General features: G+C 32.4%; 3 protein-coding genes across 9 annotated transcripts; 2 read left to right on the plus strand and 1 right to left on the minus strand.

Annotated features, from left to right (window-relative positions):
* The first annotated feature begins 4,823 nt into the window (after positions 1 to 4,823).
* LOC110655352 (aldehyde dehydrogenase family 3 member H1) lies at positions 4,824 to 11,656 on the plus strand. Of its 2 annotated transcripts, XM_021811647.2 has the most exons (10): positions 4,838 to 5,343; positions 7,345 to 7,413; positions 7,543 to 7,639; positions 7,758 to 7,964; positions 9,283 to 9,398; positions 9,523 to 9,627; positions 9,736 to 9,908; positions 10,007 to 10,097; positions 10,480 to 10,629; positions 11,292 to 11,656. In XM_021811647.2, the coding sequence occupies exons 1-10, from the start codon at positions 5,116 to 5,118 to the stop codon at positions 11,529 to 11,531; spliced, it is 1,476 nt and encodes a 491-aa protein (XP_021667339.1). In that variant the 5' UTR covers positions 4,838 to 5,115; the 3' UTR covers positions 11,532 to 11,656. The 2 variants fall into 2 exon arrangements, with proteins under 2 accessions (XP_057987062.1, XP_021667339.1); XM_058131079.1 differs by having other exon boundaries at positions 4,824 to 5,343; positions 9,523 to 9,908.
* Positions 11,657 to 12,669: 1,013 nt separating this feature from the next.
* Positions 12,670 to 14,487, minus strand: LOC110655287 (uncharacterized). The gene is made up of 3 exons (XM_058131080.1): positions 14,071 to 14,487; positions 13,476 to 13,921; positions 12,670 to 13,337 (listed from the first exon to the last, which is right to left on the minus strand). Exons 1-3 carry the CDS (start codon positions 14,287 to 14,289, stop codon positions 12,890 to 12,892), a joined length of 1,113 nt encoding a protein of 370 aa, XP_057987063.1. The 5' UTR covers positions 14,290 to 14,487; the 3' UTR covers positions 12,670 to 12,889.
* Positions 14,488 to 15,756: 1,269 nt separating this feature from the next.
* Positions 15,757 to 27,292, plus strand: LOC110655351 (ubiquitin carboxyl-terminal hydrolase 26). Of its 6 annotated transcripts, none has more exons than XM_058131085.1 (17): positions 15,757 to 16,165; positions 16,326 to 16,506; positions 17,010 to 17,101; positions 17,200 to 17,796; positions 18,225 to 18,480; positions 19,273 to 19,713; positions 19,816 to 20,018; positions 20,312 to 20,420; positions 21,343 to 21,521; positions 21,780 to 22,064; positions 22,193 to 22,400; positions 22,847 to 22,918; positions 23,272 to 23,499; positions 23,634 to 23,897; positions 24,431 to 24,572; positions 26,064 to 26,256; positions 27,113 to 27,292. In XM_058131085.1, exons 3-16 carry the CDS (start codon positions 17,022 to 17,024, stop codon positions 26,156 to 26,158), a joined length of 3,159 nt encoding a protein of 1,052 aa, XP_057987068.1. In that variant the 5' UTR covers positions 15,757 to 16,165; positions 16,326 to 16,506; positions 17,010 to 17,021; the 3' UTR covers positions 26,159 to 26,256; positions 27,113 to 27,292. The 6 variants fall into 6 exon arrangements, with proteins under 6 accessions (XP_057987068.1, XP_057987066.1, XP_057987065.1 ...); XM_058131083.1 differs by having other exon boundaries at positions 16,326 to 16,370; XM_058131082.1 differs by having other exon boundaries at positions 16,421 to 16,506; positions 17,005 to 17,101; positions 19,273 to 19,765; positions 19,850 to 20,018.
* The last annotated feature ends 445 nt before the right edge of the window (positions 27,293 to 27,737 follow it).

Below are 27,737 nucleotides of genomic sequence, written 5' to 3' on the forward strand. Positions count from 1 at the left end.
CGAGAAGTGAAAAAAAGTTATTCATTTATTATGATGTTGACACTTACTCCCAATTAAGCAAATTAAAATTTTATACTTCCTAAAAATATAAAATTTTTTAATTCACTTACCCCAACTAAATAAGACCTAATAATAGAAGATAAAATCAGTTTTAGGAAATTATATAATAATTATTATATTTAATAAAAATAAAAGTAAAATAAAAAAAATGATACTTATTGAATTTTTTAAAATGATAATAATTATAAATAAAATAAAATCTAAAAGGACACGTATAACAATGGAGGAAGGTAATATAAATGTCATTTTATATAAATAATGAAAAGATTTATTTAAAATTATAAATTATTCACATGTATATTCACTGAATGCTATTTTCTTGTACATATGAAAAAGGGCCTGCAAAATTATAAATTGCTACGACTAGACGCTACCGCACTTTCTCACGTAGCCCAATTATTTTCGGCTTTGGGCTTATTTAAATAGTGGCACAATACATTTGCTGGATCATTTTTTATGGATGTTTTCCGAATTTTATTTTTATAGCTTAATTTTAATTTATAATAATAAAATTTTAAATTAAAAAATCTCTTTAAACTACGACGTTGGGTATATAAATAAAATTTTAATACTTTCTCGTAAAAAGTAAATCATTATTTTTTTTTAACATAAATCATGTTTGAATTTCTTATTATATTTGGTTTGCTTAGTTAATGAGGAAGCTTAAGCATTTTGGATCATTAATTTTATAGTAATCATAGTTGTGGCCATGTTAAATGAAATTTGCAATAAAAATTTCATTAAATGAGGCATAAATTATAATTAAAATTCTGTTTATTTCACGAAAAAATAAATAAAATGTAAAAATATATTTTATTTTTGTAATATAATATTTTTTATATTTTTTATTAATTAATTATAATATTAAATCAACAATATACATTTATATCATATATATATATAAGTATTTTAATATTTAATAAATTATTTTTCTCAAAAATAATTAAATTTTTTATTTGATCATAAAAATATTTTTGATGGACTAATTTTCTAAGTATTTCACAAAATATGCATAAATAATAATAAAAAAAGAAAATTCCTATAATTCATTATTTCTTTGTAGCCTCCAAATTTGTATACATGTCAATTACGAAAAGCTCAGCTTGTGTTGATTGCAATTGCATGCCCCCCGGTAGGTGCCAAAGGAACCGACAAATTGCTCATTTCTCATGTCTGGATTTACTTACCTAATTTATAGAAATTTTGCTACCAAATTTGTTCAAGGTTTGGTGTCGGCAGCTCATAGTCGTTCAACTATCTCCACATCTTAATTATATTTATTTATTTATTAAAAGTATTGAAGAAATCAATAGCTAATTAGCTATTAATTATTAGATTTTTCTAATTTAAGAAATAAAATTATTAAAGAATAATTCACTTCTAAAAAATTAGAGTAATTTTATGAAAACAATTTATAAGAAAATTTGAAAAAAAGAAGTTTCGTGTTTTTTTTTTAATCAGTTTTTCAAATTAAAATTTATTTTTTCAATTTTCAAAATAGGATTAAAATTTTAAAACAATTTTAAGAAATTTTAAAACAATTTTAAGTTATTTATTATTATTTTTCTCTACTTGTTTTCTAAATAGAAAATAATGATTTTTCTAATAATTATATTATATTATAATTTTTTATAATTAAATTAACTTATTATTTAAAAATATTTATTGCAATAATAAAAGTTAATCATATTACTATAAAAAAATAACACAAATTAAAAAAAAATTAAAAGTAAAGTAAGTTTTTAAATATATTTTATAATAATTTTATTAATTACGAAAATAAGAATAATTTTAAAAAATGATTTAAAAATTTATTTTATATTGATGATAGTGAATGTATTTTTATTTTTTTATAAAAAATAAATAGAAAATAGAAAACTATTTTAAAGTACTTTGTTCGAAATTTTTCTTTTTAGTTTTGTATTAATTAAAGTTATTGGGTTTTTAATTTGTTGGATTAAATTAACTTTATATATATATTTATCAATTACGAGTTTAATTTTTATTTAAATACATTACTATAAATAAATATTCAAATTATTGATTGAAATTATAATCGTAATATTTAAAATATCAAGAATAAAAAAAAAAAAAAAAAAAAAGGAGAAAGAGAAAGAAAAAAAGAGTCGTATTGTTGTGTGATATCATCGAGCAGTCGCCTGCAAGCCATGTTTCAAGGAGGAAGCGTGCGAAATGGCCCCTTAGTTTGTTAAACCAGCTTTTCGCTCGTCGTCCAACAGAAATACCTAACTTTTCACTTTGCAGTTTCAGTTCGCACCGCAAAGCTGAACGGCCTATTCGCCGCCAGGTCGGTAAACCACGTAAAACACAACACGTGTCAAACTTGGTGATATTTGACCGGTGATTAACGATGGTATCATTGTAATTAAGTTGCTGATCAAGGTTGTTGAAGAAACAACATTTTATTTTCTCTCCATATCTTTGGAGTAAAGATTTTTTTCGTGGGTCTCATTTGACTTTGTCTCTTATATTTTTCTTTCCTCCTATCTTATCCTGTCTTCCAAATAACACTGAAATTATTATTATTTTTAATTATTTTAAAATAGTATCACCTTATCATTAATTAAGATATTTATTACATTATTAATTTCAATTTTTATGTTATAACAAAGTATTTATAATTAACATAATAATTATATCAAATCAATAATATAATTTATATAAAAGGATAATAATTAATTTTTCATGTCACTTGATTATGATGGGAATTGTTCGTATGAATGATTTGGGAGAGATATCGTTGGTCATCCAACTATTCGTAATAAATGTGAAAATTCTTCATGCATACTCCATAGAGCACAACATTTGAATAAGAGTTTTTTTTTTTTTTTAAAAAATCTTGAACAAGAGTGATTAATTTTGGATAGGGATAGCAACAACGATGCCTTTCAATTTCATATCAAAATTATTTTATAAATTATATCACCTTCAAAAAGCTCCTATATAAAATAATTAACTAAGAAAATACTCAGGTCTCAACAATTTATTTTTCATCATATATCTAATAAATTTTTATAACATTAATACCCTTAAAAAAAATTTTAATTTAACTATAGTCGATTATGATATTTTTAAATATAGAATAATGCCCCTTAAAATATATATAAAATAAGTGTAATTAATCATTTTTAAAATCAATAAAGACAGAAAATATTATAGTGTTATGATTTTATGAATTAATTGTGATTTTTAATAAATTTTTCTTCAATTTTTAAGGATTTCAATAATAAATAAAAAAAAGCTGTATAATGTTGGAAAACGTAACCCTCTACCTCTTAAGACATATAAAAAAAAAATAAAATCAAAGCAAAAAGGAGTTACATAGAAAAAAAAAAAAAAAGAAGTGGGGTTCTCGTGGATAGTGATTTGGAATTTTTTTAGTATATATGTAATTTTATATATAGTATTCACTTTCATAAAAAAAAAATCTGATTCCATCCCTAAAAGTTATCACTAATGTCTTTAATTTAAATCAAAATTAAAAATTAAATATAAATTAAATTGATTTTATTTCTGTAAATAGCTTCAATTCCAATTCTAAATTAAGGGAAAAAAAAAAAGTTCCAACAGCGAATCAAATCCAACGGAGCCCACGCCTACCTACCGTCCAGCATGAACAGAATTTGGTCAATAATCGAAAGGATTGAGCATTTGTTATCCAACTATTTGTAATAAATGTGAAAATTCTAAATGCAGAGACAGACAATAGAAGTTATCAGTATTAGGTTACATCTTTAAATTTCTTATATATATATATATAAATGCACATTAATTGCCGCAAATAATTCATATTTTGCACCTCATAAAACTCAATATTAACAATTAATATATATTTTTTATTAAATATATTAATTAAAAATATTTTAAAAAATTAATTATATTAAATATTTTATTACATATAAGAAAGTTTTCATTTTTCTTAAAGAAAAGAGATTGAATAATATGATAATATGAGTCTGTCTCGTACAATTTTTTTTTTTCAATAAATGTATAATCATATATCTTTTAATAATTGAGTCATATATTTAATAATATATCCGATAATTAAATTTTGTAAGTATTTAATTAATGGTTGGACTATATAAATATTTTATAATAAAAGTACAAATATGTCTTTATTTATTAAATTTTTAATCATGTTTAAATTTAAAACCTCATATGCTTGTAACTTTATATAGTTTCAGAAATATATATATTTTTTTATTTTTTCTTTTACATTATCTTTGTATTTTTTTAGATTATTAGTGTTGTTTGGAATAATATTAATGTTATTATATAAAATAATAATTGAATATATTGTATTTATGATATAAAAATTTTAATATTTTAAAATGATGAAAATAATTATATGATGTAATTGATTTCAAATTATTTTCTATCGTTTTATCTTTATAAATTTTATTAAAAATTATGAGATAAAAAATTTAATTTACATAAAAATTATAAAAAAAAATACAAAGTAATTAATAAAAATTTAAAATATTATTTTTTATATTCTAAAATAAAAAAATAATGTATAAATTAAAATTGTTTGCGTGCTCAACAAGGAATAGGCATAGAAAAAGCAGCCAAACAGGCATTTGGTAGCCATACGATAGCACACGCGCTGTAGCGTCGAGTGACAAACTTGGCATCCGCTTCGCTGACTTGGGAAAGCCTCAAACACAAAACAAAACAGGTCACAGTCACACCATGCGTCGCTGAAAAAGTGACAAACACGGGCGCTTCCCAGGTCAGGACGACACACAACTCTTCACCTGACAGGTCGGACCTTCCGTTCCTTTCTCTAACATTGTATTATTCTTTTTTCCGCTATTTCCCTTCATTCATATTCATATAACCTATCCGCAATTTCCATCCAAGCACTGAATTCCATTCTTATCCAAACGCCTCCTTATATAGAGAAACGACACAACGGTACAAAACGTCCAGCCATCATAGCTGGTGGATACCAACAAAGCACTATTCTCTCCCTCTCTCTCTATATTTATACGCTATAGGTTTCGGCTTTGTTTATCGATTTGAGGTATTGAAATGGCTGGGAGCGAGGAGAAGGAGAAGGCGGTGTTCGATGTGGATGCAGCCAGTGCTTTGGTGAATGAGCTGAGATGCACTTTCGCTTCTGGTAAGACTCGGAGCTATGAATGGAGAGTTACTCAGTTGAAAAATATGTTAAAGATGTGTGATGAGAACGAGAAAGAGATCGCCGAGGCTCTTCGCCAGGATCTTTCCAAGCCTGAACTCGAATCCGTTGTTTATGAGGTCACTCTCTCACCCTACCACATGAATACGTAAAAATTTTTTCTCTCTCTCTCTCAAAAAAAAAAAAGAATTTCTCCTTCTAGCTTTGATGTTTAGTTGTTGAGTTTGTTGGTCAATAGTTGCTAAGAGTGAAAATTATTGTTTTTCAGTGATCAAGAATTCAAGATGGTTGATGTATAGAATTTAACCCCTTTTTTGAGTTTTTCTGGGGGTGTTTAATTTTGTTTGGTGAGGTGTGATTTGGGAACTGGAAATTGACTTTTGTAGTCGGATAATTAATGAAATTTTCAGCCTCCCGGTTTGGTTGGATTTCCAATCTTGTCGCCGTTGCTCTGTTGTGACTTAATTCCTACACATTCTTTTCGTTTGATTTAATTCGTTTACTTTTGAATTGGATTACGTTTGGTCCCCTTTTTGTTTCACTTTCACGTGAAAATTAATGTTTCTGACTTAGTACTACTGTTGTGGAATAATGAAAATTTGGGTTCTACGCATTTTAGGTCGTGTATAATTTTCACTTGCAGATGATTGGGAGAAGCATTTATCGCATTTATTAGCTTAGCTTGTCCAGAAACAGTCTCAGCTTCTGTCTCAATGATTTTATTCATATGCGGCGGAAAAGAGCACGTGCACGTCTCAGGCCTTACTTTTTTTTTTTTTTGGATTAGTTACTCTCCATTCTGCATGAACATGATATGTCGTGACTCGTGCTCATGATGTTCCAATCTTTGATTTTGAAACCCATTTAGAATTTAATTTCAAATGGGTAGTTTCATATGATAAGATTATTATTATTTATTAAAATTTTTTTGGACTATTTAGGGAACTGACCATTGGTTTTAAAATCAATTCGTGGGATTGTATTAAAATGGTTAATCATGTTTTACCGGCAAGGGGGCAGCCAAATCTCTCTCTCCCTTTTTTTTTTTTAAATATCCTGTTTAAGTGGGCTAATTGCAGTTGTTCAGTAGAGAAGAATGTCGTTTGAAACTCTGTTTCTTATCTTGAATATGATAACAATCTTAAAATAGTAATTACCATGTGCAGGGAGTGATACATAATTTTGGAGTTTATTGGGAATTATCAGGAATAGCAAATGCCTTAGGTCCTCACTACTTTGGAAGTTATTGAGACTGATTTGTAGCTGGTCAATGCATAATTTTGCAAATGTGATTAAAAAAATGTTTTTTAAATAGTAATGCTAGTCATCGGAACGACCTTACGGAAAAGCTATTACTAAAACATGGGATTTCAGATGTTCAAAATTGTACAATGTGAAAAATAAGAGGATATATACCATGTAAGAAAAAGTTAGAGCAAATTGTTGATTTCTTCGAATTGGCAAAGAATTTTGTTTTAACAACTATCATTCATGTTCATTGTGAACACAGAATTGCTTGTTGCATGTTTGGAACTTGATTGAATGTTTTACTAGATGTTTGTGGTTTGTGTTCGTTAATCATAGAGGCCGGCACTTGGTTTGATATAAACTAGCTTCTCTCTTTAGATCCTTTAACCTATGGACACCTTGTGCAATTCAACTTTGTTCCTTTTAGTTGATACAGTTGCAATCAAATTCTACATGGAATTAAATGTTGAGCTTGGTCCTAGGTTCCATTGTTGCCAATTGAAAATGCAAAAGTTACTGAACATTCTCAACTGGAGAAGTTAATAACATGTTAACTGACGTTCAAGGACTCCTGGTAGATATTTGTATTATAGCCATTTTTACTTGGAGATATGTTATCTTGTTTTTCTGCTGCATATTGTTACTAATTTTGGATATTTTTCTTTGGTCTGGTAAACTTATTTGATATTATGCAGTGTGCATGCAATTGTGTGTGCTTGTATTGTAGGAAATACTGGAAGCACTGGTTGATTATCAGTTAGAGTTAGCTAGCCTCCTCAAGGCTCCTGTGCGATAACTTGTATCATATGTAGGTTCTACAATAAATACATACTATGTACTCGCAAAGTTAATGGAAATAATTTGTTGTGCAGATAGGCATGCTGAAGAACTCGTGCAGAGTGGCGCTTAAAGAAGTGAAACATTGGATTGTGCCAGAAAAGGTAGGGCTTTTCTCTATTTCCCATCACCCTAACCCCCTTTAAGGAATTTCCCCACTATTTGCACTGTCATAACATATTGTCTTTATGGTCATTGGGTTGAGTTCAATTAACTATCTTGTTTTATTGTAGGCAAAGACCTCATTAACCACTTTTCCATCATCGGCTGAAATTTTGTCAGAACCTCTGGGTGTTGTTTTAATAATTTCAGCATGGAATTATCCTTTTTGTATGTTGATATCCTGGTGACTATTTCTATGTGTTATTTTCTCCATCCTTATATTTATCTGTCAAATTTTACAATATTGATTGCAATTTCATTCTCTTATGACTTATTACTTTTGCAGTGTTGTCTCTTGATCCACTTGTTGGAGCTATTGCAGCTGGTAATGCTGTGGTATTAAAACCATCAGAAATTGCTCCAGCCTCATCCTCATTGCTTTCAAAACTACTTGTGAAATATTTGGATAGCTCTGCCATAAGGGTTATTGAGGGGGCTGTTGCTGAAACGTCTGCCTTGCTGGAGCAAAAGTGGGAAAAAATATTTTATACAGGTTTTTGTTCATTTTTTATTTATCTGCCTTACCTTTTCTGTGATATTAAGAATTTAAAACATTAATTTATTTGTTATACTATAGAAGATAATATTCAGTGGGGTAGATTGTCATGAATGCAAATTATATACTGCTCTTTTAACATGGACACAACAGTTTGTTAGACACGTAGTAGCAAGACATATAATGTATTTTTTTTCGGGGTGAAGGTAGAATATTTGAAAAATTTTCAGTTCATCCATTTAGTTTGAAGTGTTATAAGACAACTTCCTTTTTCACTAATGGTGTTTGAGATGATTATTGATTTATTAAATAGACTGATAGAGTACTATACGGGATGTAAATCCTCTTTTACCCACATATGAGTTTGGAAATCTCAAAAAACAAAGAGACTATTGACAATTATGTGGAAGTCTAACAGCTTACCATGGGTAGAGATTGAAAAAAGAAATCAAGTGTAGTAGGAAAAGATTGATGGCGAAAACATTGTGTCTGTTTGAGAGAGGTATAATATAATAGCTTTTTCTATAAACATTTGTGCATGTCAATCTTCATTGCTCCCTCGTGAAGCTCATAAAAATTAGAGGGAAAATAGCAAGTCTTTCATAGAGAGGAATGGAGTTTTATTGTTGCTTGGTGAGCTGAAGTTTTTTTATTCTTTCAGGAGAAGGGTGAATCATTATTTAGACTTTTGCACTCAGAACTTATTAATTTGGGTGGGAGTGATTTTGGAAGTTAACAGTTTGGTGTCTTTTGCAAGAGTATTTGTTGGAAATTGAAAGCATATTTAGTTGCTTTATTTGTTGTGGAAAATGTCTTGCCTGCAGACTCTGCTATTTGGTTATAACATTGAAAATGAGCTTGAAATTATCTTGGTGTTTAGTGGATGTCAAGGAAAACTTATTTTTCTTCAATGAAAAATACCATGAGGATGTTTGCACCAATGAGGATTTTATGCCACTTTGTTTATGGTATAACTGAGTAGAAAAGAAAATTTCACAGAAGGATAAATCACAGTGGCTGCAATGATGACCAATGTCAGGTGGTGGCTGACTGTGGTCAGCCATGCTCAGGGACATATGGGTATTCACCTGTCTGGGTATCTTGTAAGCTACGTCCCCTTTAATGAGTTAAATGAAGGAGAATTAAGTGTTTTCTATATGTTTGAAATTTTAAGTCATTTCGTTTAAGTAAACGTTGTAGCTAAAAGAAAAACTGAATCAGTATCATTGCTTTAAATATTGACTTTTAATGATGGATTTCTTACTAAAGCTCTAAATTCAATGGACAGTTGAACAAATATTACTTGAATTTACAGGCAATGGAAGAGTGGCACGTATTGTGATGGCTGCTGCTGCAAAGCACCTGACACCGGTTGTTTTGGAACTTGGGGGAAAATCTCCTGTTGTCATTGATGCAGGCATCAATTTACAGGTAAAGAGCTCTTCTCTCTGTGTCCGTGCAATTGTATGTGCTTTTGTCAATAATCAGCATCATTTGTTATGTTCTGTTTGTCTTTCTGACTCTTCTTCTTTTCTTTTTAATCTTCGTCTCCAAGGTTGCAACTAGGCGGATAATTGCAGGAAAGTGGGGGTGTAACAATGGACAAGCGTGCGTTTCTCCTGATTACATTATAACAACGAAAGATTATGCTCCAGAACTGGTAATGTTGAGTGCCATTAAAGTTTCATTCCAATTCTTTTTGGCTTTTCATTTTCTCCCATGTTGTTGTTCTTTTAGTTGTTTTTTTAATTGTTTTGTTCTCATCCAGGTGGATACACTGAAAAACGAACTAGAGAGATTTTATGGAAAGACTCCATTGGAATCAAAAGACTTGTCCCGAATTGTGAATTCTAACCATTTTACTCGTTTGACTAAGCTACTGGATGAGGATAAGGTTTCTGGTAATATTGTCCATGGAGGTGAAAGAGACAAAGAAAGCCTGTGAGTTCTACTGTGTATGCTCATTGTTTTCTTGGTTCATAGTTTGGCTGGGTGCAATGGGCTTCTCATCTATAAATGCTTCTTTCTACCAATTGCAGGAAAATTGCTCCCACCATCTTGCTGGATGTCCCACAAGACTCTCTGATAATGAATGAGGAGATATTTGGTCCGTTGCTTCCTATTATATTGGTAAAAACCAAGAGATCTACTTCAGTTAGTTTTCTTTGCCTGTTTTCTTTGTTGGGTTACAAACTTGCAATTCTTCAGAAATATAAAGAAAATGATATTTAAATTTTAAGCTAAAATTCTCCTGGAACATTGTGCATTATTCTCTGTTCACATCAGGCAAAAGTGATAGCAAAAAAATAATTCTTACATAACTGTAAACAGAAGAATTAGGAAGTAGCATTTCGTTTCAGGAATTTTCTGCTGCTATAATGGCCTTGTGCATGAAAACAGAGATTATTTGTTACATTTCCCTGGGAGCATTGATTATTTAATTATGTAGACATTTTAGTCCCATAGTCTTTCACTGATATCATATCTATGTTTCCCTTTTGGTTTGGAACAGGTGAACAAAATCGAAGAGAGTTTTGATTTGATAAACTCAGGAACAAAGCCACTTGCAGCTTATTTATTCTCCAATAAAAAGAAACTCAAGGAACAGTTCGTGATGTCTGTCTCTGCAGGGGGTCTAGTCATCAATGACACTACTGTGCATGTAATTATTCTTTCTTGATCTTGTGGAAACTAGCCGTGTACATATGCATTCATAATTTAGATACATGTCTCTGCAATAGAATAACAACTTGCTGCTTATGGTTAACATGAGAGTTGGGATGATGCATACACCCAGAAATAAATTTTCCATGCATCTTCAAATCTCATTAGGCACTGTTGAGTTATTACTGGAGTGCATTGAATGGACAGATCGGGTGTATCAGCCATGTGTTTGATTTGGGGATCAATGAATGATTTGTGCTGAAACTTGTTCTTAGTTAGGGAATATGGAATAGTTAGTTGCCTGAAAATTCATGTTGTTGCCTGATAACCTGAGTCAGCACTGTATTGCTTATGATCCTTTAGATATTGGCAATGGTTGAAAGTTCTGTTGCAGATTCAAGTACTTCTTCAGTTGGGTTGACATGGAAATTCATTTAAGAGTTAAAACAAACTAGTTTTAGTTGGATATGTTTCTGCTTTTGGCTAAGTTCCATCTAATATTCTTCTATAATACAGCATGGGCATGCACTTCTAAATAATCAATAAAAACCTGTCTTTCATTCTCATATTGCATGCATGTATCCTTGAAATTTGTAGATTTAATATCACAAAATTGAATACTGGTTAATATCTGCACATAACATGTGCTTCTTGATGCAGCTTGCTGTTGATACTTTACCATTTGGAGGTGTTGGGGAGAGTGGAATGGGTTCATACCATGGAAAGTTTTCTTTTGATGCTTTTAGCCATAAGAAGGCAGTACTATATCGAAGTTTCATTGGTGATGCAGCCATAAGGTATCCACCATATACCACAGAGAAGGTAAGATTGATGAAGGCCTTAATCGGTGGTGGCATATGGAACATTATCCAAGCTTTGCTTGGCTGGGGCAAGGCTTGAGAAGAATATGTGGTTGTTCGTGTAAGTTTAAGATACTCGACCCTTGTAAATTGTTGTTCTTGTACAATTTAAATTGGATTAAGATTGATGGGTTGCAACAACGGAAATGGAATGTTGCATAAGTATTTAATATCTTCTGATGAGTGTGTTGATTTGCTCAGAAATTTGAGATTATTTAGACCTGTTGTGGGGTCTAGATTCAGTCTCTATTGACCATCTATCATCTTTTACATGTGCTTATCTACACGAGTGCACATGATTTCATTTCACAAATATTTTTAGAATCTGATAAGTCCTCAACTCATCAGAATTTCTAGGTGTATAACAATACGCTGAACTCTGAAATACCAGAAAACAGAAATTCCCACATTGTATATAATTTTAATATTTGAATAAACATTACTACATCAGGCTTCTTATTTGCTGCAAGGCTTATGCCTGAAAAGTAAAAGTGGGAGAGAGTGGAATTCTTAGTTTGATTTGGTTATCGAAATTTACACGGAGTAAAGGTTTTTGTTTTCTAATTGAGAATTTTCATTATTGATTTTGTTCTTTGATTAAAAATTTCTGAGTTGGTGTTCAAATTTCTTGATTGATGTTTAAATTCTTACCTTTTATCCCTAACTCTACAGAAGAAATGATGAGGAGAGAAAAGAAAAGAATAAAGAGAAATTAATTTTTTTTTCTATTGTTTGAACACTTTAATAGAAGAGAAATAGAATTTTCATTTTAAATTGGAGAAAAATATTTTAATTTGATGAAGAAAAATTTGAAAATATGATTTTCAGTTATTTTTTCTCATTTCTCTAATCCGTTTATTATTCAAACAAAGAAAATTTAAAAAATCTTTTTTTTTCTCCATTAGCCTCAAAACAAACAAAGGGTTAAGATGTTGTTCCTAGATTCTTTGTTTTTTCAATTTTTTTATTTTGATTAAAAATAATAAATAATTTTAAGTATTTAAAAAAATGAAAATTAATAATTTATTATTAAAAAAATGAGAAAAATGATAATTTTCAATTTTTTGAACAAAAAATTCAGTCTATTTTAGTATAATCAGAAAGGCGTATACTAATTTGGACAAAAACTTAAAATTGTCTTATTTAAACTTCTCCAAAAAGTTTGTGAAATACCATGATACTGATAAAGTGCTATTATTTTTTAATCAATTATTGATGAGATAAAAGATCACAGGTCTAGCATGTGTTTGGGTGACTAAGGGGTACTTGTTCTAAACATATTTTACAAGAATGTACTGGATTTGACTGTCTAAGTGCCATGAAAAAGAAAAAAGAAAGAAATGTAAGCACAAAAACAGAGGAAATGTATCTTTGGCCCTAAAGAAAGACTGAAAGAATTCAACAAGAATCCTCTAAAATACTAAGAATATCGGATCGTTGTTCATCTGTCATTTCTGTTGGGAATTCAACTAGAAAGGTAACTTTCAAATTTCCTCTCTTTCCTTCCTCTTCTGTGATCGTCATACCTTGTCCTATGATGATCTTCTCATATCCAGGGTGAATAATATCCTCAATCATCAAAGTCGTCATGTTCTCGCCTCCTAGCAAAGGGATTGAAATTTCACACCCTGTAAGAGCCTTTAATAAGGGGATTTCTACTACTATCTTCAAGTTATCTCCTTCTCTCTGAAACAGAGGATGCCTTTTCTCAGCAATTACAAAAGTTATGTCTGCCGGGCAAGTTCCAGGTCTCTCATTTCCCATTCCTTCAAATGTGATCTTTGTTCCCTTTTTCCATCCTGGCTTCACATTTATTATCAGTATTTCCTCTTCTTGAATTATTTGCCTGCCAAAATCCCACAAAGACATGACATTGATATAAATAAAACCAACTACCTAGTTGTTTCAGGCTTTTCAGGTTTCAAGAACAGATAAAAATACAAAACAATGGAATCTTGAAAACCTAAGAGACATGAGAACAAACCCTGTGTTTGTAAGGACATCTCTTGTAACCTTGATCTTCTTCATGCATCCATAACACAACTCCTCCAACGTGCACTCGAGATCTTTTTGAACGGTTGGAGGTTTCACCATCCCTGTTGAATTTGAAAACATGATAGGGGTAGTGCTCCTCCTGCTTGCTTCTCTTGAAATAGTTGACGTGTAGCGATAATTTGATTTGTTGCTCGCCTTGCTCATGCTTCTATAGAGAAATGATGATGTTGGAGAGGGGCTCCTTCGGCTTCCATTTCTTGGGCTTCCATTTCTTGATAAAGGAGAAGATGTATGTGGAATGCTGTTATCCATGCTTCTATGCTTGTAAAACGCTCCAGGACCTGCAGGATTATTACCTCGCATACTATCAGCATTGTATCTGAAGCTGTGCACTCCATTCATTGTTTCCTCCTCTTCTTTTTCCTCATCAAGGTACTGCAAGATAGAGGTAAAGTTGTTTATTTTTGAAAAATTCAAGAACTGATATTCTTGATACATGTGATATATCTTGAGCTATGATGACAAGTTCAAGATTTTGGAATCTTGTTTTTCTTTAATGATATGATTATATAATTCTTTCGTACCTCAGAAGTTTCTTGGGTAGCTGCTTGGGATTTTGCTTCAGTTTCAGCTTTTCTGCATGGGGAATGGGATGATTTTGAAAGTGATTTCTTAAATCGACACCATCTTGTGATTGCTGATAAGTAAACTTCACAAAAATCTTTAATGCCGAGACAACTTTTCTTGTGCTCAGAAATGGACGCACCTGGTGGTAAGCCAAGAATCTGAGGATGATCTACCATGAGAGAGAGAGAGAGAGAGAGAGAGAGAGAGAGAGAGACAGGAAAGAAAAACAGATGATTTAAGAGAAGTGACAATAACCGCAAGAATTCATGGTAAGCCAATCATGGAGGGTGTTTTTGAGTTCTTTTATTAGCAGCATCCGTTATCAGAAAACGGGAGAGTTAACCTTACACTTACACCCCTTTGAAGGGCAATGATACCCCACCCTTTTACATTAATTATTCAAGAATAAATTAAAAAAAAAAAAAAACTTCCTTTTCGATATTTTTAGAAGGTATTTTCCCTTTTTATTTTCTCACATATCCTTCAAGAACCGAGTTATGGTTTTCCTTTTCCACGTTTGAACTCTGTTTTTTCATAACTGTTTTGACGAGTTTTCTTCCTGACCCTTTCAAAGCTAGGCTTGTTATTACAACTTACAACTTGCAAATTCCAACTGTTTTCTCTGTTTAATATATATATATATATATTCTCATCGGTAAGCTTTTGCGCTCTTAAGGGAAATTCAGATTTAATTCTAAAAAATATATTATAAAAAGAGACAATCACAAATTCCAAAGAAATATATTTAATGAATCATTTATATTTTTGAAAAACTGTTGTTTAGTATATGTGCTTTAATTAACAATTTTGCATAATAAAAGTTAGAATAAGTAAAAGTTTTCTTTATATTTACGACTTAATTTTATATAAAGTAAAATTACTTAACACTAAACAAGATGTATAATTATTTAATATATTACATTTAAAATTTATAATGCTAATTAAAATTATAAAATTTTAATTTATTTTAAAAATTAAGATTTCAATATGGCTTACCTTCAACTAAACAACGCCTCAGATCATTAGGCTGCTATAAGAGCTCATGACCTTGTCTTCCAAGGCTCATTATCTACTTTCTTTCTAGGACCAAGTGATAAGTGGCAATGGTTGTTGCTCTTGACACAGAGTAGGATATGAAGAATTTTTTTTTTTTTCAAAGGATATGAAGATTGAAGTGGACCTAGTCTCATTGTAAATATGGATACGACTCGTATTGAGATTATGTATAATAAGTTTATAAAATTATACATAAATATTTAATTTAATAATTTTAATCTCATATAAGATATTATTCAATAATAATTTAAGGTAATATTTAATATTTTAAATTTAATTAAAATATTATATTTTTTATTTATTTATATTATTTAGTGACATAATATTTATATTAATAATTAAAATTAAAAAAATAATTAATAAAAAATTAATTTTTAAATTTTTAAAAATTAAAAAATAATTAAATAATATCATTAATTTTATATTTAATTATTAATTTAATAATTATTCTATTAAATACTTTTATTTTAAAATTATTATATATATATATATAATTAATTATAATTAATAAAATAATTACTAACAATTAAAATAGATAACATTAACCCCGTGACTAAGGCTTATAGTTTTCACTAGCATAAAATCTAAATTTAGGGACAAGCTTTTACAAAAATGGAAATTCAGGGACCATGAAATGGAGCTCCAAAAATCGAAAGGTCTCGTTAGCTCTTCGTTCTTTCTTTCCCTCCCTCGTGAATCGCGACCTTTCTTTTCCTTCGCGCAATTAATTTATTTCCTTCATTACATTTATTTATTTCCCTTTTTTCCTAATCAAGGGCGTAAAAATAACAAATCTCTTTGATCGTCTTCTGCTGTGACAATTACCTTTAATTAATACAAACAAACACTGTCTTCTCTTAGCATTTAGTTTTTTCTTTTTTTTTTTTTTCTCTTTACCAGTTCCCCATCACAATCGCTTCTCCTCGATTTTCTTTTTTCTTGAAAATCGGTGTTTTTCTCTCTCATCTCCTTTCGCGTCCCTATCTGGTTCTTCAGGTAAACTCCATCACTATTTTTTTTTCTTTTTTGGATTGAAATTCTGTTTCATTTCCTTTTGAGTTATTTTTAATTATCGAAAATTTTGCAATTTTTTTTTTATTGATTCTGTTTTTATTACTGCTGAACTTTCTTTCTGATTCCCTGTTTTAATTTCTAGGGTTTTTAAATCAATCCTTTTCGTCTTCCGTCTTCATTTCTTGGAGTAAGTTTCTTTTTCTTTTTTAATGCATTAATTGATTTTGTTTTTGTTAGTGGACGATCAGTTTCTACATACACTGCAATTCTTTCTCAAAGAGTACTCTCAAACTCCGAGCTAGTAGAGTTAAATCGAAACGAAGGTAGGTTTTGGTTAACAGAAGATCGTCTTTTTTTTTTTTCTTGTAAATAATTAGGCTGTTAGTTTATGAAATCTAAATGCTTGTGAGTAGGAGTGACTGAATGTGAATGCTAATCTAGTAGAGTAAAATAGAATGCTTGCAAGAACTCGTCTTAATTGTGCGTCTCTTTGGTTATTGTGTCTGCATTTGGTTTGCAGTTTCATGAAATTTATTCATAAGGTAATGTTAGAGTTGAGGCACGTTTCTTTTTCATTGAGTTTAGGTTGAAAAGAACTGTTTTTTTAGAGGTGTGAGCCATATGAGATCCCATTTTTTATCAATGTGAAATGAAATGATATTTGAAATTCTCTGACCCATGTTGAGGACTGTTGGCAAGGTTCAGTTGTTTGAGCTTGGGTTGCTTCCATCAAAATGCTTGGCTCCCCTTTCTATTTAGTTTCTTGTTTCTCTTTGTTTGTTTCCAATGTGAGACTCCAACATGATCCCTCTTCTCTGCAGAATAGGTCGGTGGTACAATGAGCCGACCAACTACACGAAGCAAAAATAAAAGACACAGACAAGGGGACAATGTTAATATCACTTCTGAAATAATGAGGTACTAACGTTTGTCTTTCCTGTAGATTGTAAGCTTTTTCTGCTTCATATGCGTGCTCTGAATGTATTATTTTGCATTTGTTTGGTCCTTTTGTTTAGGAAAATTCATGCAACTGGTGAAATAACCAATGATGACATAAATCAATTGTACGTGATTCAGAAGCCAGTTTGCCAAGGCTGCCGTGTGAACACTAAAGATAATCCCAATTGCTTTTGTGGGCTGATACCACCACCCAATGGGAGTCGGAAATCTGGCTTATGGCAGAAATTATCAGATATTGTTCAAGCCCTTGGTCCAGACCCATGCAAAGATCTTCGTGCTTCTGCTGATTCACCTGCTGGGCTCACAAATCTGGGAGCAACATGCTACGCCAACAGCATACTTCAATATCTTTACATGAATACATCTTTCCGAGAAGGTGTTTTCTCTGTCGAGCCAGAAGTATTGAAGCAACATCCTGTTTTGGATCAGCTCGCTCGGCTTTTTGCACAGTTGCATGCTAGTAAAATGGCTTTTATTGACTCAGCTCCATTTATAAAGACGCTGGAGTTAGATAATGGGGTTCAGCAGGATAGCCTTGAGTTCTTGACCTTACTTCTTTCCTTGCTTGAGCGTTGTCTAAGCCATTCTAAAGTTTCCAAAGCAAGAACTGTTGTTCAAGATCTCTTCCGTGGAAGTGTGTCACATGTAACAATGTAAGACGAATTTTAATTTGAAAACCTTTAATAAGATTTTTGTTGTTTGGCATTCAATGACATCCAAAAATGTAAAAATAAACCAAAAAAATTTCTTTTGCACAATTTTATTCAAACCTCAACGGTGTGAGCCATATTTTTCCCTCTCTCCTGCAGTGTAAGAGATAGGGTGAATAGTGACTTACTGTAGAATGATAATGAGTGATAAAGAGTATGTGTAGCCATCCTTCAGAATGGAATTGAAGAACATAATAAACAAGGAAGAATAGAATGGTGAATTTATGGCAACAACAACAACAAAAAAGGAGGCATAATCACTTCTTCTTGAGGGTGAAAGTTCCTATCTATTGTACGAAAGAAAAGAGAAACAATGTTTCTTTCAGAAGCAAACTTAGCAAATTGGCCTTTTTGTTTTTGTTCTGTTGCAGGTGCTCAAAATGTGGAAGAGATTCTGAAGCATCTTCAAAGATGGAGGACTTCTATGAGCTGGAGTTGAATGTAAAAGGGTTGAAAAGCTTAGATGAGAGTTTGGATGATTACCTTAATGTGGAAGAGCTTCATGGTGAGAATCAATATTTCTGTGAGTTGTGTAAAGTCAGAGTTGATGCTATTCGCAGCATCAAATTAAGAATTCTGCCTGAAGTCCTTAATTTTCAACTCAAGCGTTGTGTTTTCCTCCCAAAGGTACTTTATGATGTGTTTTTCAAAGCAGATTTTTTTTTTTCCTTTTTTTTGTTATTATTATTATTAAAACTTTATGATGGATTATTGTACAAATCTATTTTTTTTAAATTTTTTTAAATTTCAGTTGTATTTTTTTATTTGAAATTTATCTTAGCAGATGATGCGTGGGCAATTGGAAATGTTGCTTTCTTTCTTTCTTATATATATTTACATGCTTTATAAGAATAATAGTGTATTCTTGCATGGTTTTTACATGTTTCATGAGAATAATAGTTGCTATATCTTGCATGTGGTTTCTTAAACAGTGGTTTTACTTGAAGGAAAAGGGAAGAGCTTGTGTATGGGTGTGTGATGACATCCAGAGGAAATAATGACTCATAGGTTATTGTGACAATTGTGTAAAGTGGATTTTTGACATATGCAATTTTGTTTGTTCCTCATTCTATGATGTTATGTCTAGGGATGTTTCCTAATTTGATATTAATTGGTACTTGGTAGGCATGGCATAGAATACTGTGATAATTAGCTTAACAGTGAATACGGTTAATATATCTTTCGCTGCTAATAGTGGTTTGATAGTTTGAGTTCTGCTTTTATTATTTTGGCTTAACAGTGGTTTGATATTTTGGATTTCTACTGTAGCTATTTAAGATCTCAACTTGATGCTTTTCACCTTTATTCCTCATCTGAGGACTTTAACACTGGATATAGTAGAAAGCTAGTTTCTAAGCATCTATAAATATATATTTAAGCCTCTTATTTTTTCTTCCGTATATTGATTTCTGTCAGTAGACTACAACAAAGAAGAAAATCACATCAGCATTTTGTTTCCCTGGAGTATTGGATATGCGACAGAGGCTGTCTGAACCTTCTCAGTTGGATTGGGTATATGACTTGTCAGCTGTGTTGATTCACAAGGGAACTGCTGTAAACAGTGGCCATTACATTGCTCATATTAAGGATGAAAATACTGGGCAGTGGTGGGAATTTGATGATGAACATGTCTCAAACTTAGGTCTTCACCCTTTCGGAGAAGGCTCTTCAAATTCTACATCTAAAGTTGTCCACAGTGAGCCAGCAGCTGGCACAGAAGAAAAACATGGTCTTACCAATGGAGATCATATGGATGCTGTTCAGCTACAATCTTTTAAATCTAGTATTGGTAGCCATGTAGAGACATTTTCATCAAATGATGCATATATGCTGATGTATAATCTTAGGCGCACTAAGAAGGTAGATGAGAAAATACCTGTGGTTTTTGGTGCCAGCAAAATTGAAATAGAAGGTTGTGAGAGTAATTCACATGACACTTCTCTTCCTTCTCACCTTTTTAAGGAAATAAACGAATTGAATGCATCATATCTTGAAGCTTGCAAACGGTACAAATTGAAGAAGGATAGCGAGTTGAATCATATCACTGGAAGGAGACAAGAAGTGCGATCAGTTCTTTCTGAAGCTCCTGTCCGGTCATTTGAAGAACCATTTTATTGGGCTTCCATTGACTGGCTTCGCCAGTGGGCTGATAACATTACTCCACCGTAAGCTCAAGATTCTATTATGTGCATGTTGTGTGCGTCCATTTGAAGTTTCTCTTATTTTAATTTTTTTGTATATGAACGCACACGTATCTGCTACCTCTAGGATAAAAAATCTAGAATTTTTAATTTCTTATGATTCATTTATCTTTTTTCTTATGGGAATGCTAGGCAACTAATAATTTATCTTAATGAGTTATTTTTTATTGATGTATTTATTTTTGTATAGCTGATTTTGATGATGCTCTTTGGCAACTTGTATATAAGACTATGATTTTGTTTTTAATTTCTAGCAGTATATTGGATAATACCCTTATCCAATGCTCGCATGGAAAAGTCCCTGTGTCAAAAGTTGGCTCCATGAAACGGTTGTCTGCTGAAGCTTGGACCAAATTGTTCTCTAAGGTATCTACAAGTATACGATCTCTCACTTATTTTAAGAGAACCATATCTATCGCTGTTTTCCCCTAGCTAATTATGTTCTTGTATAGCCTAAAGGTGAAAGATGCCTTTAATGTGCTAGGTCTCCCATATAAACTGAGGTGCTAGGCGCCAAAAAGGCATGTGCGCGAGTGCAGAAATTATTTTTAATAAGTAAACTTACATTTCTCAAGTGTAAACAATACGAGCATATCCATAATCAACCACACATCCCCCCCCCCCCCAATTCCCTATTTTATTTTTGGTTAATTGTGTAACGTCAACAGTAAATGAGTGTTACATAAAAACATGATTGAACATAGCTTAATGCAACCAAATAAAAATGAGGTGAAAGTTTATTCAATGAAAATGTATTATGCTCCGTTGTAGTTTAAGCAAACATGTTGTACAAGAACCATTCAACTATCTGTTTCTATAATAAATCTTCATTTGTTTGGCTTGTGCATAGGCGCTATTTAGGAAGAAATGTTAGATCTCATGGGGTACTCACCTCAAGTGCCTCTCACATAGGGCAAGGCACGCCTCAATATAATTACCTCATCTTGAGGGTCACAAGGCACCTTTACTTGCCTGATCGCTGAGATGAGTGCCTGTCTTGCCTATGAGAAGAGTATTTGTTTTTAAACACTTATATAGGGTGCATTTGTGTGGCTTTCTCTTTTCATCGTGAAATACTAAATACTTGTACCTATTATTTCTTTAGTTTAAAGGGGTGGTGTCTATCCACTTTTGATTAAGAGGCATGTTTATCATCCTCTTTTACTTCCTGAGATCATGTTTGACAGCTTCAAGTTCTTTCTCCTTTGCCCCCTCATTTCTGTCTCTGTTTTATTGCTGGGTTGCACAATCATTACTGAATTTTCTGTTGAATGCTTGTAAAATTCAGTATGGTGGAGGGCCAACACTGACAAATGATGACTACTGCATGGCTTGCCTTATTGATGGTGCACAATCTGTCGTCTTTGCTGATAGCTATAGGGATCGGAGGACATTAATGAGGGACCTTGCAAGTGACGTACTTACAGGGAAGTGTCTAGATGGAACATACTATGTATCTAAGACATGGTAAGATTTGAATCTTGTACTTGTTTCCTTCCTTTTTTCCAAATGATTTGTTGTTTGCTTGTATCAGTGATTAGATGTGGCTTACTAGAAGGCTTTTCCTGTTTTAGGAATCAACTGATTATAAAACAGTTGTATTGTTTTTTGATATCCATTTTCTCCCTATCCACCAATGAAAATATTAAAGCAAATTTATCATCCTGATCTTTTGAACTTTCGTATTTTCACTTTCTAGTGATTCTGTTACTTTTACACTTGTAGGTTGCAACAGTGGGTGAGAAGAAAAAACCTCGATGCTCCAAGTGAGGCTGATGCGGGCCCAACAGTTTCAATTAGGTGTACACATGGGCAACTTATGCCTGAGCAAGCCCCTGGTGCCAAGCGAGTGCTGGTTTCAGAGAAACTCTGGCTGTTCTTTTATGAGGATGCCATTGCAGTAAAACCTGATGATCCCTTGGGTTGTAAAACTTTTCCTTTGGGTTCTGAGCAGTGTCCTCAATGCTGCGTTGAGCTTTCTGAAGTTGCCTGCCTGGAGGATTCTCTAAGGTCATTGATGCAGTATAAGAAGATTTTTGTTCTACATCAGTCATATTCTTGTATATTAATAGCACAGAACTAACTTTTTTGTGTCTGCATGCATGCTTGTATTCTGATTTCTTGTGTCCATGCTGCAGAGCAGTGAAACTAAAACAACGCCAGACTCATGAGAAATTGGCCATGGGAAAAAGTATTCCTCTTTCTTTGCACTGCACGTACTACTTGGTGCCCTCTTCATGGCTTACAAAATGGAGAAACTATGTAATTGCTAGTGGCAAGAATATTTCTTCGTCAGTGGAACCTGAAACTCTGGATTTTGTCATCGAATCATTAAAATGTGAAAAGGTAAATTGCAACTTTGCCTGAAAATTCTGTTTTATTGTATATTTAGCACTTTCCCTAGAATTTTTTTCCTGCATGAAATCACTTTTTGTATCTGACTGGACTTTCGTCCTTTTATTCCCTTCTCTCTCCCCGATTTGCCCCTCCCCCCTCTTTAGGTGGATTTTGAGCTCTTCCTTCTGTAACCTTTTTAATCACTGTTTGCTAGGTTTCACTATCTTATGGAATGAGGTTTTTGTAAATACTGAAATGAACAAAGCAGCTAGACTAAGACAAGGACTTGTCATTGCAAAGTTATTTTACAGTCAACAAGGACTTAGAATGTGGCAAATGACTTGGGACATATTTAGCTAGTTGTGTTTTCATTAGTAGCCATATTTTAATCATAAAGATGGAAATTTTAATGTTATTCTTGCTCTCTCCCTTCTTTCTGCCTTTTCTTTTTTCAGCATTTACGACTCCTAGAAAGGCCTCCTGACTTGATTTCCAAACGCGGAATACTTTTCCAAAAGGGTTCTACGGTGAGTATGATGAGTATGTATATATATATATTAAAAAAGTGGGAATAAAGATTTATATATATGACGTGTTATTTGATTTAAATTGCCCTAAAAGGGAGAGATGCCATTAGCAGTAGTAACCTGCAACTTCCTTTTTCAATCTTGGAATTGTCATTTTCTGTGTGTGAAATTGCTGGTATCCTGGAGCAAATTGATCTAGGTTCTCTAGAAAGTAGATGAATTGGCCATTTCTGCTTAGAGCCAATACTACTGTGATTGAACCAGCAAAGTTCAGTAAAATGAATGGTCAGTATTACTATGACTTCTCTAAAGCAATGATTTTCCCCCTCTTCTCCCCCTCCTGTGGATTCTAGACAGATGGCTTAACAATCATTACTGAAAATGACTGGAACAACTTCTGTGAAGAGTGGGGTGGTAATAAGGACAAGTGCATATCTGCAATTATTGAACCTGGTAATGTAGCAGAAAATAATCTGGGTGGCTCCTGTGAAGAGACAACAAGTGAGGAGCATCTGAATCCTCAAGATGAAGTAAATAATGAGACTGAGACCAGACAGCCTATAATCAGGACTTGTCCTGAGGTAATGGAAACTTAGCCATCTTTCTGTTTGTATATGTGAAACATTGATTCCCTCAGCTAAAATTTTTTCAATCTTCAGTTGTACTTTTAATTTTTGTTTCTTAATCTGATTATGGTGTTTATAAATTCTGCTAGATCTGTGAGGACTGCATAGGTGAACGAGAAAGTTGTAAGTTGATGCAGAAACTTAACTACTCCAATGGGGACATATATGTATCTCTTGTACGTGGTAAGGAAGCCCCAAGATCAATTCTAGAAGCATCTGAGACTGCTTCTGAGCCTGATCGACGAGCCTCCAAGCGCTCTCGTAAGACCAGTTACGGGAATTCAGTTAATTTAAAGGTTTCTGGTTCTACTTCAGTATACCAGCTAAAAATGATGATATGGGAATCACTTGGGGTAAGCTATATTAAAGCATACATAAATTTCTTGATTTTGATATTGAGTGCATGATGATGTAGGAATTAACATGTGTGAATGCCGTTGTTACATGCATCAGAGATTCATGTAGCCTCTGGTCCTTCCTCTTGTATTTTCAATGAGGCTATTTCTGTAATTTGTAGTCATTTCCTCTAGGTTACAATGTTGTAGCCTTCAGGCCCTTGTATTTCCAAAGATGCTATTTCTGTGAGTGCCGGACCTCTAGTTGATGATGGATGTTACCATTGCAGTGAGGCTGACCCTCAATATATGAGAATAATGTGGATCCTAAATTAAATATTTGCATCTCTTTGAGATTCACTTTGATAGGCTTCAGTTTGATTTGGTTTTCGTGTCTGCCTCTGGAAATGATATTTTGACTATATTTTGTCATTGCATTGCTAAGATTAACCTTGTATCTATTGTTGTTTAACTTCACTCATCTTATTACCATGGACTCCTGTTGGCAAGTTATGGCCACAAGCATCCTGTAATTGGGTTTGTTTGTGCAGGTAGTGAAGGAGAACCAGATACTACACAAAGGTTCTAGGATACTTGATCAGGAATCTGCTACTCTTGCAGACTTGAATATATTCCCTGGAGATAAGCTTTGGGTGCAAGATTCTGAAATCCATGAGCATAGAGATATTGCTGGTAATCAGACTAGTCCTTAAACGACTTTAAAATAAATGGTTATTTCTGAGGAAATTTGCACTCTTCTTCTGTATTCAAGCCATGGGATGTAGATCTTCTGACCAGTAATGGTTAAACAGCTTTTTTAAGTGTCATCTAATATAGGTCTACTCACTGTTAAGGTTTTTACATCTCAAGTGTCTATGAATAATTCAAGTTACATCGAGTATATCAATAAAATTTCTGCAAATATTGAAATTTACTGGTTAGTAAATGGTTGTATTTGTACATATTTGGGCAAAATATTTATACATTGCTACTTTTGACTCTTTACTTCATACACCTGTAACTGATAAGTATACATGGATGCCGGTATGACATTTTTGAATTAGTGAGAAAGTGATGCAGTCAAGGAAAATCATATTTGTGATTAGGGAATTTATTTTCTTTTTCCCCTTGAGGTTCTCCTTATTTAGGAAGATATATTCCAATCTAAGATTGGTGTATAATTTTCTTAATTTGCGTATTACCAATTTTAATAATTCTCTGCATTTATTGATATAAGTTACATTCTTAGGTCTTTGATAAGAGAAATTTAATTCGGTTTGTAATGTCTTTGTGCCTAGATTTATGTTGCCTCTGTTCTCTCCTTTTCATCTGCTGCCACAATTCCTCAGGAAATTTTCTCAGCCCCCAAACAACCTTTGATCTCTTTTCTTTTCTCACTTTAGCCAGCTCTTATTCAATTTCCTAAACCTGAACCTCCTGTCTTCCTTAAATTCAAACCCTAAAACTCTTTAATTGTTGGAGATTTGCCCACCATGACGGCATTAGTAGACTGATTGCTTAACCTGAACCTGCATGAGAAAGTATACAAAATTTTGGTATAAGGCAAGCTTGACACTCATACGTGTTAGAATCCAAGTAAAACATTTTATCACCAGTTCTTTCTCTGTACATCTGTGTTGGGTTTTGCATTTGTTTGTGAATCAGATGTGCATTTAAAGCATTCAACATGATCAAGTGGCAGACATCGAAAATGTTGCTTGTACTTTATATTGGCATGCGTTATGTACTAGTACTATTAATATGTATTCAGAGGTCGAATTTTAGTAGCAGGTTTTGATGAATGGGGAGGGGTAGACTGGAGGGTATATGATCTTGTACGGTTGAAAAGCTTGGTCATTAATCTTGTCAATAATATTTCAAGGAAACTTCATAGAAGGGCTTCTTAGGGAGACAGATGAGATGCTTCTTACATCTATTTTATGTAGATGGATTTAAATCTTCACTTTTGGTACAGGACGCAAATGCATTGCTGTGTGATGTTCACAATGTTTTAGATTTATGATTTCTTTATCTTGTAAATGATTTTGTTAATATCCGCTAATGAGTTGAGTGCCCTTTTCGAAGTTATTTTTATTGATCCAAAAAGCAAAAATTATTTGAAAGGTTCCCTGGACTGAAGTAGCTATCGTTTGTACTGATTTTTCTGATCTAAATGTTCAACAGATGAGCTTGCTGATCAAAAGATGACTGCACAGCATGCCGAGGAAGGGTTTCGTGGAACACTTTTGACTGCAAATATTTCCTCACAAGTTGTTTAAGATTGATGCTGCAAATAGTTGTCTTCGTGTCAGAGTCACCTTTTTGTACATATTATGGGGAGAGGAAACAGCTGGAATCTTTGACCTGCCTTTTGGAGGTAAGAAGTTATTTCACATACCAACTTATGTTATTTTAATGTATAGATAATTATTTAGTCTCTAAATGCGAATTGCTTTGCTAGTCTTAATTACCATCAATCAATATCAGGCAACTATGGCCTAGATGTGTTGAGTTACTTGAGTAGTGAGGCAACTAAAATGCTGAATCTTGGTCATCATTTTCTTTTGGAAAGTGACATACAAGTGTACACAATTAGAATTGTTGTTTTTCCTTTTTTTTGCCCCGTTATTATGAAATCAAATTTCACACTAATTCGATATAGTTTAACAGTGCCGTGCTGTGTCATGTGTCTAATCTTTATTTAATGTATTTATAGTTGTCATAGTAGTTCCTGTTACTTAGCCTGCTAGAGGGGGCGCATAGTTGTGGCTTTCAGCTCATGCGTAATCCAGAAAGAGCACATGTATTTCATTATACAGGAAAAGCGTAGGTTCTCTGAAGTCTTGTGCTGCTGCCTTGGAGAATTTTTTTTCTTTCCATTTTCTTATAATTCCAGTGGCTCTTTATATTTAGAATAAGAAATTTTAATGCACCAAAAATCCTCTCTATTCAGGTTAAAGGGTTTGCTCTTTCATGATGCCAATGGAAATTAAAATTTGTAATAATCTTATTTTATTGGTGATAAAATGGATGGTGGATGGTGGATGGTGGTCTCTGCACAACGTCACCCGTTGTGATTGCTACTGTGTCCTTGATAACTCTTATTGTAGTTGCTGTTTAGAAGTATTTATAGTATCTTCTCTTTCCTTTTTTTTTTTTTCTATCTTGATATCCTTCTCTGCAACTTTAATAGGCATTTGATTGACGGGTGATTTTATCATTTCCTTGTGCAGAAGCAGCAGTTGGGCATGGTGTTTTTGGTTTTTTGCATTATGAAAGGGTGGTACAATATTTACTTGTAGAGCTCCCAAAAATATTTTGTAACATTTGTACTTAGAGATGTATTGCCTCATACTTAACTTTTGCTCAACACATGGAAAGGAAATGAAAACATGTGTTTAGCGGTTTCATGATGTTCCAGAGTTTGCGAAAGGTGTGTCTCGATGATGCTAGATTTCAGTTGCCTTGTTCTTCTGTGGTCCTTGTTAATTTTCCTAAATCATGCCTTCTGACGTGTTGTCCATTTAATCATTGGATTGACTAAGAGAAAGAGCAGAGGATGGGGGTATGCCGTTCCGTGGGGATCTTGAAATAAACAAAATAATAAATTGAAAAATTATATCGAATTATTTATCTGTATAAAATTGAATTTATTTTACTTTTTAAGTTTAATTCAAAATTTTATTAAGGATCAAATTAAAATCATATTAAATTAAAATTGAATTGGGAATTAATTATATATATATAACGCTAGGGAATTGTAGCATATGGTTAATAATAATTTTAATATAAAAATTAAATTATGTTTTTATTAATTTTTTATTTAAACTTTTTAACGAAGATTTTAATATAATAATA

Source organism: Hevea brasiliensis, chromosome 12 (genome assembly GCF_030052815.1).
Source record: "Hevea brasiliensis isolate MT/VB/25A 57/8 chromosome 12, ASM3005281v1, whole genome shotgun sequence".
Classification (NCBI taxonomy): Eukaryota; Viridiplantae; Streptophyta; class Magnoliopsida; order Malpighiales; family Euphorbiaceae; genus Hevea; species Hevea brasiliensis.

Coding starts and splice junctions, on each gene's coding strand:
- LOC110655351 (XM_058131081.1), top strand. CDS start 17,022: ATGAGCCGACCAACTACACGAAGCAAAAATAAAAGACACAGACAAGGG. Junction 17,102..17,199: donor ATCACTTCTGAAATAATGAG/GTACTAACGTTT, acceptor CCTTTTGTTTAG/GAAAATTCATGCAACTGGTG. Junction 20,421..21,342: donor GGACCAAATTGTTCTCTAAG/GTATCTACAAGT, acceptor TGTAAAATTCAG/TATGGTGGAGGGCCAACACT.
- LOC110655352 (XM_058131079.1), top strand. CDS start 5,116: ATGGCTGGGAGCGAGGAGAAGGAGAAGGCGGTGTTCGATGTGGATGCA. Junction 5,344..7,344: donor TCGAATCCGTTGTTTATGAG/GTCACTCTCTCA, acceptor TTTGTTGTGCAG/ATAGGCATGCTGAAGAACTC. Junction 7,640..7,757: donor AGCATGGAATTATCCTTTTT/GTATGTTGATAT, acceptor TTACTTTTGCAG/TGTTGTCTCTTGATCCACTT.
- LOC110655287 (XM_058131080.1), bottom strand. CDS start 14,289: ATGGTAGATCATCCTCAGATTCTTGGCTTACCACCAGGTGCGTCCATT. Junction 13,922..14,070: donor CTACCCAAGAAACTTCTGAG/GTACGAAAGAAT, acceptor TCTATCTTGCAG/TACCTTGATGAGGAAAAAGA. Junction 13,338..13,475: donor GATGTCCTTACAAACACAGG/GTTTGTTCTCAT, acceptor GGATTTTGGCAG/GCAAATAATTCAAGAAGAGG.